Source organism: Protomyctophum parallelum (assembly GCF_964188405.1).
Source record: "Protomyctophum parallelum genome assembly, chromosome: 19".
Lineage (NCBI taxonomy): Eukaryota > Metazoa > Chordata > Actinopteri > Myctophiformes > Myctophidae > Protomyctophum > Protomyctophum parallelum.
Window position 1 is genome coordinate 15,073,026 of NC_139717.1, and position 12,932 is coordinate 15,085,957.

The 12,932-nt window shown below is 46.6% G+C and overlaps 1 protein-coding gene across 3 annotated transcripts in view; it reads right to left on the reverse strand.

Moving 5' to 3' along the window:
- wasf1 (WASP family member 1) overlaps positions 1–12,932 on the reverse strand; it is a 94,378-nt gene that overhangs the window by 36,163 nt on the left and 45,283 nt on the right. For all 3 annotated transcript variants that reach the window (XR_014570744.1, XM_083790301.1, XM_083790300.1), the window contains exon 4: positions 4,734–4,887. Coding sequence is in view for 2 of the 3 variants with exons in the window: in XM_083790301.1 (XP_083646427.1) it covers positions 4,734–4,887 (154 nt within the window). In the remaining variant the exon portion in view is untranslated. The remainder of the gene's footprint in view (positions 1–4,733; positions 4,888–12,932) is intronic.

The following is a 12,932-nucleotide window of genomic DNA, read 5'->3' on the forward strand; positions in this document are numbered from 1 at the left end:
AACACAAGTGAGACAGGCATTCAGTTGGTCTGGTGTACCAATGCCCACATATAGCAGTTAAAGGCACCCAAATGCACCTGTCTCCGTCCATTGTGTGCGTGCGTGTGTAATGTACATTATTCACTAAACGCATGACTGCACGCACTAGGGCATTAACAATTAATTTGATTAATTACACGTCACTCGTGTAGGTGCGGTGGGCGGCGGCGACACTGGCAGCATTCAAGACAGATTTTCTTTGGAAATAGCATGCCTCATAGGCTCATACGCTCAATGGGTACAACTACAGTGTGTAAATACTTTTACTATTGGTGAGTTTATTACTGTAGTTTGTTAGATTGGAGATGTGTCGCAAGTGTCGTCCGGTATAGCAGGAGTCCCTCCTGACTCTGCCCAATATTATCCACAGTTTGGTGACAGTCACACTACAGTAGCTCTTGCCGTGATTTCATGTTTCTTTTTCGTATTCATCTTTCTTCATGCTTATCCAACAAAAGTGCAGGCGTGCAGCATTATTAAAAACAGCTATGCCGTGCGATCATAGTTACAATAGTTTGTGATTCTAAAGTTATGGACCAGAGCTAATCATAAACATTATAAAGACCAAATGAACTGTGGTTGTAAGTTGTTGAACATTTAGGGTTGTATGAATTGAATGAAAAACATTGCATCGTTCAATTCAACCAACGCTGTCCACTCCTCCCCACTCCATTCTCCAACTGAACATTGTGAACAACGTAACATGCTATGCTGCGCCGTAGAAAGGTATTGCGTCAAAAATAGCAGATCTACAAGCTCACAAGTTACAACGCGTCCATCCGTGAGTCATTGTGGACTTGCAACTTTGACTTGACTTGTAACAGCTGACGTGAATTTCGGCCAATCAGAGCTGCAGCAGCACAGCAGCCTGCCTGCATTCAGAGTAATCTAGTAAGAGAGTGGCAACACCACTAGTGTTGACTCCCATTGTAACAATGGAATGCGGAAGTGCTCATTCTATCTCAATGGGATATTTCCAATGTTTGGAACTATAGCCCATAGGCACCCGCTTTGAGGCGAGATCAAAGCGTGTCGCCACTCTCTTACTATTCCACTCAGCCTGCATTCACCGGCTCCGTTTTGCAGTTAATCCTTCACTCGCTTTTCGTTTCAGAACACAGTGTTTTAATGCTTGATTGAATGGAAAAAAAGATCACATTTTACCGCCGACTAATCGACTGTAAACCAATTTTGATGGTAATCGAGTCGACTATCAAAAATCACATTTGGTTAATGCCCTAGCACGCACGCACGGCCCACACACACTGTGACACAAACAATATGAACTAAACCAAAATCTGTATCTGTACTTTGTCATACATATTAAACAAGCTTAATGTAAACCTACCTTTTTCCTACACCACAACAAATCAATGCTATCAACCAGAAATCTTGATTATTTTATTTTTTTGCACCTTGACTACTGCAGTGCTCTTTTCTCAGCCTCAGCCAGTCCGCAGCTCAAAACACTTACAGTACAATTTTATGTTTCGCCCATTCTAAATGATTTTGACAAAATCTTCCCATATTTTTGACAAATCCCTGGATCTGGCACAAAATGTTTACAAAAAGGCAGTCCGTGGCCAAATACGCGAGATTCTTTCGAGAAACATTGCATAATATAGTTTAGATACTGCTTATCACACATTGCCTTGACCCTTCATCTAGTTCTGAACTTTTCCATTCCGTGCTCCACTTGTTCCCATCTCTCAATTTATACCCCTGAACCTCCACAAATTCAAGTGGCGGGCCCCATCCCTCTGGAACAGCCCTCACACCCATCTGTTATAATTAGCTGACTCTGTAAAAGGCTTCAAACTAATTCAAAACTCATCGATCCTGTAGGTTCACACTCTATAACATAAGACGAATTAGACCGTTCCTCACCCAGGAATCAGCCCAGCTCCTAATCCAGACAACAGTCTTGTCAAAACTTGACTATTGTAACTCCCTCCTTACTGGGTGGCCTACCGGCATGTGCACTTAAGCCTCTCCAACTGATCCAAAATGCCGCAGCTCGCTTGGTCTTCAACCAGCCAAAATTCTCACATGTCTCCCCCCTGCTCCGCTCCCTGCACTGGCTCCTGGTCGCTGCCAGCACAGAATACAAAACTCTGATGCTGGCATTCAAAGCAACCAAAGGTATGGCTCCCCCATATCTTGCAAGCATGATTGAACCCTACAAACCCTCCCGCGCACTCAGATCAGCCAACGCAGGAAAACCGGAAGTACCCTCACTAAAAAAGTCGGGACAACGCTCCACACGTCCCAAACTCTTCTCCCTTCTGGCACCAAAACTGTGGAATGCACTTCCCGTTGCAATCAGAACTGCAGCATCACTCCCAATCTTCCGCCGTAGTCTGAAAACCCACCTTCAGACTCCATCATGGCCCACAGCACTTGCCCTACCCCCTTAGATAGCACTTTTTAGACTTAGATAGCATTTGAAACAGAATTATAGCATGTCATGTAGACAGCACAATAATTGCATTGTATGTAGTCATAGCACTTCATATATGCATAGTGTCATTATATAGATATGTTCTATATACGTTCTTAGCTTACGCATGTTTCATGACAAATGCATTCTATATATGTGATGTATTCCCATGCTTTTTTGTTCTTGCCTAATGTAAATCGCTCTGGATTAAGAGAGTCTGTTAAATGCCTAAATTGTATCTCTACCAAATTGCCTTAATTCCCTGCAAAGTAGGGGCTGTAATTTATTTATTAATATACGTGTATAGAGTCTCACTACAGTATGTACAGTATGTTGTTTATTTTCGTATCTGCATCCTGTGCAACTACTACAAGTTACTATAAATCACACTTTAATTTAGAAACCACGTGTGGGTAGAAAAAAAATAGAGAAAGAAATTCAGACAGTAGGGTGAGAGATAGTGGATCTTTTCATGCATTATTTATCTCCAGGTGACTTGCTACTCTGCATATCTCTGCTCACCTCAGGCCACTGTGGACGCTCGCAGCCTACCGACATGGACAGTGCAATGAAGCACGGACGCACTGACGCGTTTGGGGCACGTGTGTGAACATCGGATTCTGCATATGCATGATGCGGGCACACGCATAGTTGAACACGCAAACACACAATATCAAGCGCTTGCTTAAAGAATTGCGAGTTGAAGTTGTGGGCAAATTGTTAAGAGAGATATTCAGTGACTACCGTCTAGTACCAAATGTTCATCTGCAATTTTCTGTGGTGGTCACAGAAATGTTTGTAGCTAACGTGCACTAAAGTAGCAAATCGCATGACGTGGTTAAGCTATGCTAATAAAAAAAGTAGAAAAACATTATACGTAGTTGCAAGAGCAATACTTTCTAGCCAGATATTTGTTTTGAAAGAGAAGTTATTAGTGAATTGAAGTACCGGTATGCACCCCTTGTAATAATCTGCTGCTCTTTCATTTGTTTCAATTTGTATCTGTTGTTTTTTTGAGTCACTGTGTATAGTACTGAATGTTTTGCCAGAGTGATTGTTATTATGCGCTCTCACCCTCATGCCTCTCGGCACAGTTTTCTCTCCTACTCCTACCACTGTCAAAGTTTGAACGAGAATTATAATGAAACAAACTATACACAATTACAGTAAATGGTAGAATTTACGAGTTATTTAGAGTCAATAGAGCTCTTCACTGGTCCAAAATGACAGACCCGAACCCTAATGGACGCGTGGATTTTGTTTCCGAGACCCGACTTGACGAACCTGAACCCGTGAGGTTCGTTCCGACATCCAGCGAAGATATTACAGACCCAAATTATTATTTCAGGGACCCGATAAATCTACGATGCCTTTTGCTAACACAGGCTAGATGTCAGTTATACTCCATAATGAAACCTAGCAGCAACATAGCAGCCTACAATAAGAGACAATGTTTTCACTGCTTTCATCATTCTGATTCCACGGAGGTACAGAGTCTGTACGCTCCTCTCCGCTCCTCACACTGAACTGACAGTATGTGCAGCTCAATTGTGTTCCCCTGTATATTGCGCTGCAGCTATCTGATCCCAGGTCAGTGTAATCATCGTAGCACTGAACTCAGGTCTTCTCCCTGATCCACTCAGGTATTACACATAATGATAAATAGTCTGAGCATGAGTACAGCACGTGTACTGTACTCGTGCTGTACGTACTGTACAAGCCCTCCTCCCTGTCCTCTACTGTATGTGTGTGTGTGTGTGTGTGTTAGGCTGCGCAACAGTGACACTTAGTGGTCAACAAACGCCATTTCCATACTCAGACGGGACAGACATATGGACACACATAGCTGTCTATAGGAGTGGCTCGCACCACTCAAAACAAAACTAAAACTAACAAGCCCAAATTGATTAAATCAATTAATTACCAGCTGCATTATTATTATCTGCAGGGGTCCGCTATAACTGCCTCTGTGTCAGTTTCAGCGCAGTAGTTTAGGTAGGAAGCAAAATTCTCTAAGGCGGAACTATTGTGTTCAGAGTAATTTTTTTCCGCCCGGACATATTTGCGGTGTGCACATACATCAGCCAATGAGAAAACCAGCTGGACTACAGGACTAGAGGACTACAGGGCTAGAGGAATACGGGACTAGCTAGCACATCAATTATAGACTCAGTTTGCTATTGCATAGCAGCTGGTAAAAACATAAAATGCAAAAGGCTGTTGCTGGGTAGGTTTGTGGGGCTTTGCCGCCGACCTGTAGGGCGAGAGGATGTTGAGGGGCGGAGGCTGCTCGCAGGTGTGGAAGGTCTCCTGCAGCGGGACCGGCAGCGACTGGCGGTCAAACAGCTGCTGGTCCTGGATGGTGGAGCTCCTGAACGCCTTCCTCATGGTGATGTCCTGGAGGGACACTGATAGGGGACAGAGAGAGAGATGCAGTGGTAAGAAAATAACTCAGTATCAATTCGGAAATGCGGAACTTACAAGTAACAACAAGTAAAAGTCCAGAATTAAATATGTACTCAAGTAAAAAGTACAAAAGTATGCACAACAGTAGAACGTACTCGTTGTGCAGAATGTCCCATTTCAAGTTTTCAAATGGCTGAAATGTATATAGCACTGAAGTGGGTAATGCATGTTTTTTTTTGTAATAATAGAAATATGTCGGTTGTGGCTTATTGTCGGTATCAGCCGGTAACACGCGGGAGTCTGACAGAACCGGAGAAGCTATAGACCCCTGGGAGATGGAGTCTGTCCCCGTTACAATGCCCTATAGACCCCTGGGAGATGGAGTCTGTCCCCGTTACAATGCCCTATAGACCCCTGGGAGATGGAGTCTGTCCCCGTTACAATGCCCTATAGACCCCTGGGAGATGGAGTCTGTCTACGTAACAAAGCGCTAGACCCCTGGGAGATGGAGTCTGTCCCCGTTACAATGCCTTATAGACCCCTGGGAGATGGAGTCTGTCTACGTAACAAAGCGCTAGACCCCTGGGAGATGGAGTCTGTCCCCGTTACAATGCCCTATAGACCCCTGGGAGATGGAGTCTGTCTACGTAACAAAGCGCTAGACCCCTGGGAGATGGAGTCTGTCCCCCATTACAATGCCCTATAGACCCCTGGGAGATGGAGTCTGTCTACGTAACAAAGCGCTAGACCCCTGGGAGATGGAGTCTGTCCCCCATTACAATGCCCTATAGACCCCTGGGAGATGGAGTCTGTCTACGTAACAAAGCGCTAGACCCCTGGGAGATGGATTGCTGAGGTGGAGCGCCACACCTACCATCAGCTCCCAGTACTTCCCGCACCCAAGCCTCAGGAGTCAGAGGGTTCTCAGGGGCCACGTGGCCAGGCTGAGCTCGTCTGGGCTGGACCAAGGTCGTTTGTCACGCGCTGTGGGAGTAATTGCCCTCCTTTCGTATAGAACCATTTGACATCCGTTGGGGGAATAACAGAGGGAAATCAATGCTGCATAGTCGAAGCTTTCAGACACACAAAAATAAAAGTTCAAAAACAGCCTTGAGAAATAGAGAGAGAGAGAGAGAGAGAGAGAGAGAGAGAGAGAGGACACTCACTAACCCTCAATCTGGCTGGGGCAACTAGACATGGCGTTTCTTGGGAAGGGTTCCAGAGTTGCAATCAGACCTGAATTATGCATTAGACATGACAAAGTGGGATACACTTTATTCCTTCTCGAGGGAGTGATGGCACTGTTTTAGTTACAGAGAACAATGGAACGTGGCAGATAATGCTCCATCTGTTGTACTCCATCGTACCCAACACAGCCACTCTACTGCACAGGCTCACAACCTGTCACACCGCAACAAATTGTGAGCTTAGATGTCATACCTGAAGTATACATTTGTCTTAAAAAGGCATTGTAGTCTCCCATTAACTCTGCCAGAATTCTACACTACTTGAGGCGCTTTCCTCCCGATACAGACTACTCTACGCATAGTATAGATGTTCTACCTTTAACCTTGTTGACAGCAACAATGTCCTCTTCCATATGAAGAGCCATTTAAGATCCGGTTTCGCTGTGTGTCGTCCAGGCCGATCCCCGTTTAGAATGAGAGCCATTTTGCAAAGCAGTTTGACAGAAATGCCTCCTTTTCCAGATTGCACCAGGCAATGTGTTTAAGTAGCGGAGCGACAAGCTGCCCCGGGCTGCTGCTGCTCGACTATTAAACAAACACCCTCACAGATCTGAGGTCTGCCAAGGAGCAGAGCAGAGATGATAAAACTGACACGGACACAGTGAGTCAGTGACAAATACAAAAAAAAAATGGTGGGTGGGAGTGACACACACACACACACACACACACACACACACACACACACACACACACACACACACACACACACACACACACACACACACACACACACACACACACACACACACACACACACACACACACACACACACACACACACACACACACACACACACACACACACACACACACACACGACGTTCCGAGTGACAGGCCTGGTAATGGCACTTCTAAATCATTAGGGACTCTCTCTTCAGGCCACTGCAGGGCACTTTACCACATCAGCAACAGGTGTCCTTTTCAGGGTCACCTATGAGCCCCAGCAGTATACGCACAACACAGAGCGGGCAGGCCAGGAGGATGGACCTCCTCTGAAATTCATGCCATCTCTCCCTCCCCCCCCCCCCCCCCCCTGAGCCTGTGATACCTGCGAGCTGAATCTTAATGGTATATGAGCCCTAATAGATTGCTATGTGGATGGATGGAGCGGTCTGTGTTGGAGCCAGACAGATAGTGTTGCTGCTGGCCGACAGATAGATAAGTGTTGTTGATGAGGTTTTTTTTTGCACAGACAAACAAACACAGCCACGGTGTGTGTGTGCGCGCGTGTGTGTGAGTGAGTGAGAGAGAGCAGCAGACGCGTCATATTGTGAGGCGTAGCTGTGAAATGCGGGCGTGAGATAGTGCAGCAGACAACAAAGGGGAGGGACCTCTGTGTCGGGATGCGTTGGATGCAGAGAGAGGGACTCCTGAGAACCCTCTGACTTCTGACATATACAGGCCCACCGGGATGGTCGATACGGGCATCGATGCACACGCAGTGCACAAACACAGCAGATCAGTGACCAGTGAGTGAGGGATATCTGCTTAAACACTCACTCACTCAATTCAATTTAAAATGTTCAATTTAAAAAGGGCTTCATTGGCATGAGAAAACAGTATGTATACATTGCCAAAGCAAAACGTGGAACAATACAATCAAAACTAAATGTACGGTATGTGCAATTGAAAGTCTGAATAATATCTGAATAATAGATACATTTCTACTCTCGTGTCTCGTCCACACACACCCACACAGGAGCATGAACACATACTGTAATGAGTCGTCCAAAAACCTAATTATGTTGTGTGTGTGTGTGTGTGCGACACTGTGCGTGTGTGCGACACTGTGCGTGTGTGCGTGCACATGTGTGTTGGGCTGAACTGTGGCAACCTCTGATTTCAGGATGAATTCCTTATCAGTGAAAACTAGGGGACGGACGGTTTATCTCTTTGGCTCCCTCATATCTCTCCCTCAGATACCGCGATAGTATCACGTTAATACACTCTCGACTAGAGAGGGGGTGAAGAAGTCTTAAAAAACACACATGCACACGCACACACACGCAGCTATCTCCTTCAACCAGACGGCCTGAAAATATTCTATGAAGTTATCTTTTTTTCTTTCTTTTTTTGCATGTCTTCTTCCCAAGCAATGGAATCCCGTGCACGGCCGCAGCAGATAAGGACAGCAGGGCTCACAGGGAGCCCGTCAGCATGCTGGCCAGCTCGTCGTCTCTTGCACTTTTTGCACAATGCAAATGTTGCCCTACTTCTCGTCTCCCTGCACACCTCCTCGTCTCCATACTATATTATCTACACCCTCCCGTCTCCTCCTCTGCATTCTTATCGCCGCTCAGTCGTCTTAACCTCTTCTTTCTTTTTGCTTCAAGTCTTTCATTGCTTTCCCCCTGCTTTTCGCCCCCTCTCCATCAGTCCTAGACCAGTTGAAACATGGTCAGCAAGCGCTACCAGCATGTACACAAAACGTGGTAAAACATGTCGGCTGATGACGTTTCTAAAAAGGTTCCGTAAAGAAATGATTTATCATAAGACGATTTAATAGCCAGAGCAATGCGGTCGCAAGTTATACCACAGTGGGGGCAGCCACGTTTGTTGCTTGACGCCACGGAGTCGAAGCGGCGCTGATTGGCCGTAGCCGCGGTATCAGATTTTCGACAGAGGCTGACATAGAGTCACCGGACCTGAAACACCAGAAGAACATGTTTTAATGGCCGTGGCTAGCGATTCAGTAAAGTGGAACCGTTGGTTGGTGGATGTGCCAAGGAGGGAGGTACAGCACACTGTGCAGAGTTTCTAGGAGGATGTATTGTGCTTTCACTGTGGATCCAATGCCGCTGCACCCTATGCATATATAGTGTTATCTATTCATTGGTGTTATATCTCATTGACTCATCCATCCATGGCATTATCGAGTTGTTTTGTGTGTGTCTGCATGGGTGTGTAATTCATATGTTTGTATTTAGCCTGCGCTAGCTTGTCACAGTGTGGTTTCCTTGGCAGCCGGACAGGGAGACCGAGACATAGTTTAGTCTGACGCAGGGATCACACTGACCCAAACATCTGGACTTCACCCACAATGCCTTTGGATACGAGCCAAGCCTCTGGAGGACGATCAGGGAAGCTGCTTGGTGGGGAGGAAGGTTCACGCAAACATACATATTCAGAGCGTAGCGCGCACACACACACACACACACACACACACACACACACACACACACACACACACACACACACACACACACACACACACACTTTTGTGGCTTTAGTTCATGGTGTGAGCGGTCAAGCGGTCAATTTTCTTTTTGTGGAAAAGAAACAGCACAGACACAGCAAAGAAACTGCTCCACTTTTGTACACTTTTTGCACCTTATATCATGATTTTACTGCATGTGCTCCCATTGGTTTTCCCCGTCCCTCCAAGCCTCCGGTCCTTTCAGGCCAACAACAACAACAAGGAAAAATAAATGGCCATCCATCACCTTGCTGCCGCCTGGGGCCAGGAGGACCAGGGGACTGATTGAAAAACAAAGCTACCTAACGGGCTAAATAAATGACACCTGGGAGAGCAAACTCAAAGCAGACAGAGTGAGAGAACGACAGGGTGACAGAGACAGATAAGAGGGGTGAAGGAGAACGAGGCAGACCACCAACAGAAATAAGAGAGAGGACCCTATTCTGGGCAACATTGCAAACATGTCTGGGCGTCAAATACAGAAATATAGTGGAAATAGCAGCCGACAACGCCATAATGCGACTGCGTTGTGTTTGCCAGCTCGCAGATCGGCTATTTTCACAATGATTCGATGTACAAACAAAGCACAGCATACATACATACAGGCTCGAAGTGGTTAAGAGGATCTCTTGATGATGGCTTTTTTGGCCTCCTATAAGCCTGCAGCCCACAGTGGGAGATATAATAGTTCCATTAAATAGGGGATGCAGGCCATTAGCTTGGCTGGCCGGACCAGGGTGATAGGATTGGGTGGTGACAACACAAATAGCATTCACACTGCACTCACACTGCACACACAAGATGGAGGGAGTGCAGAGATCAATCAGTGGGATGAGCGAGAAGCGAGAGGCCCCGGAGAGGACAAGAAAGGAGGAGGGGGAGGAGGAGGAAGATAGCGGTGAGAGAGACCTAAAGGTCAGTTTGAAGGACATCAACCTTTAGAGGCTGCACAGAAGGCAGATAGGTGGACACATTGGACACACGTGTGTGTGTGCACGTGTGTGTGTAAATGCACGGGGCTGAATAGGCACACGCTCGCTAAGATAAAGCGCCTTTGACCTCCATCGCTGCCCCAGCAGAGCCTCGACATCCATCACGCGGCCTCTCTCTGTCCCTCTCTCTCTCACCCTCACGTCTCTCTCTCTCTCTCTCTCTCTCTGACCTTCAGTTATGCACCCCGCATAACTGGGCGCTTCTGCGTGCTACGTGTTGACTAATAAAACATCCGCCATCCATTGGTCATTCTTCGGCAGGGCAGAGCAGAGAGGAGTAGGCTTAATTCATGCTTTGCTGAAAAGGTTTTGTGTTTTAACAGACAACATAAATCAGTCCTCCTGAAAAGTCCAGCACTCTTTGGAGAATTGAGAATAATTTAAACTTGATCCCCAAACCCCTATACTGGGTGTTATAGAGGGCTATATAGAGAGCTTTTCCCCACAATAACAGAAAAATCACACCTGGGTGAACTGAGTGGAGCAACACAATGCAACCCCCCCCCCCTCTCTCTCATTAGCAGGCAACAGTGCAGCACTCTCTCTCTCCCTCTCCGTTTCTAGCATAGAGCCCTGTGGGACTGCGCTCAACCATATGGGGTTTCAGTGGCTAAACCATATGGGGTTTCAGTGGTTAAATGGTTAAGGGCTCCACACACACAGGGTTCCACACAGCCTTCTGGTCTCACACGGGTGAGAGCGTTTGCTGTACTGGTGTGTCTGATTCATAGTGTGCACTGTGAATCCCATGGTCTTATACCTTCAGCCTCTTCCACAGTTGTGATTTATGGTCTATTCCCAAATTTCCCAGCAGCCACTTGTCCTCCTTTCATGTCTCTCCATCACTCCGGTGTCATGCGCGCGTGTGTGTGCACGCGCGTGCGTCCGTGTGTGTACCACATACACACAGTCACACATACAATTATACAGCATCTCTATGCCATGGCATGTTTGTGTTGGTGTAGAAATGGGTTTTATAGCGTGTAGACTGTAGAGAGAGTGAGTGAGTGAGTGAGTGAGAGAGATCTGGGTATTGGGGTTGAATACGCAGCAACCCAGATCCGTCATTTGTGATGTAGTGCACACACACACACACACACACACACACACACACACACACACACACACACACACACACACACACACACACACACACACACACACACACACACACACACACACACACACACACACACACACACACACACACACACACACACACACACACACACACACACACACACACTCTTGTTCCCTGCTGCTATATACGTACATCCTCACAATGCATTTCAAATACTGACAATATTAACATAACACAAACAAACAAGTCTGTGTGTGTGTGTGTGTGTGTGTGTGTGTGTGTGTGTGTGTGTGTGTGTGTGTGTGTGTGTGTGTGAGTGAGTGACAGAGAGAGAGAGTTAGGTGGCATTTACTGGAAGTGAACCCTTCAGTCAACCACCCCCACAACTGTCCATCTCTCATGGATCCTGGACTGTCTGTCATCTAACTCCTCCCCCTGTGATCTGGTGGATGGCTCTGTCCTCCACCACTCTCTTTTCAACATGCAGAACAACTGATCCATATTGCTGGCTTGGTCCATATCTGAATAAATCACATATCGGATGGTTTGTCCAACATCCGACGCCCATTTCAAAATTGCAAACCTGAAAATGTTGAAATGGTATCGTATCGTGTGAATTGTGCATATTCATGTCACACTCAATTTTCTGAGCCAAAGACGAGATTATCGTAATGTTTTCATTTCTAGTCATCAAGTTACATGGCTTGGTCTGAATGACCCTCGGTTGCTAGGCAATTGAGTAAACGGGAAATAACCAGAAGTGAACAGTCAGTTTTGCCGTCTTTTTCCCAGATTGCGTTTTTTGATCAAAACAAGCTTTTCTTTACATACGGACGCTTTTACTTCCCGTTTCCAGCCCGTGACATTTTCGAGTACCACTGGAAAGACCGTGGCACTGCATGAATTAAATGATAATTTAGTCTGGCATTGAATCAAAGGCCCGCGGAATTGACCCTGTAACCCAGCCTGTGAGAGCCAAACAGTCGGGGGTTAGTTTGAGTGCCGCTGGCTTGTGCACTTCACAAACCACAGCTGAAGACGAGAGAACCGTCCAATTGACTGAGTGGCGGCAGGTTCCTGCACCGCTGGCTGGCTGGCTAACCCACATGGGCAGGGAGGAGGAAGGGAATCGGGCCGCGGTGGATTTATTCTCAAGGAGGTCATTATGTGGATCAGCGCTCTCTCAGTGGATCTCTAACCTGCAGCGGAGACCATTCTGACCTGGCCTGGAAGCATTCTGCAGTGTAAGGCTTTTACACTCCACTGCTTTTACTGCATTGGCCCGTGTTACGCACTCTGGCTCTCTCTCTGTGTGTGTGTGTGTGTGTGTGTGTATATGTCTCTCTCTCTCTCTCTCTATCTCTCCTCTGTGTCTCTCTCTCTCTACCCCCAGCTCATTCCCCCACCCTTAAGCTGCAACTGAGCTGATCCTTATCCACCGTCTCCAACCTATTCTTCTCCAGACTACACAGGATAAAAGTAGAGTTGTCCCGGTCAGATCACGTGATCAGGACATTTGGGGTAGATTCCG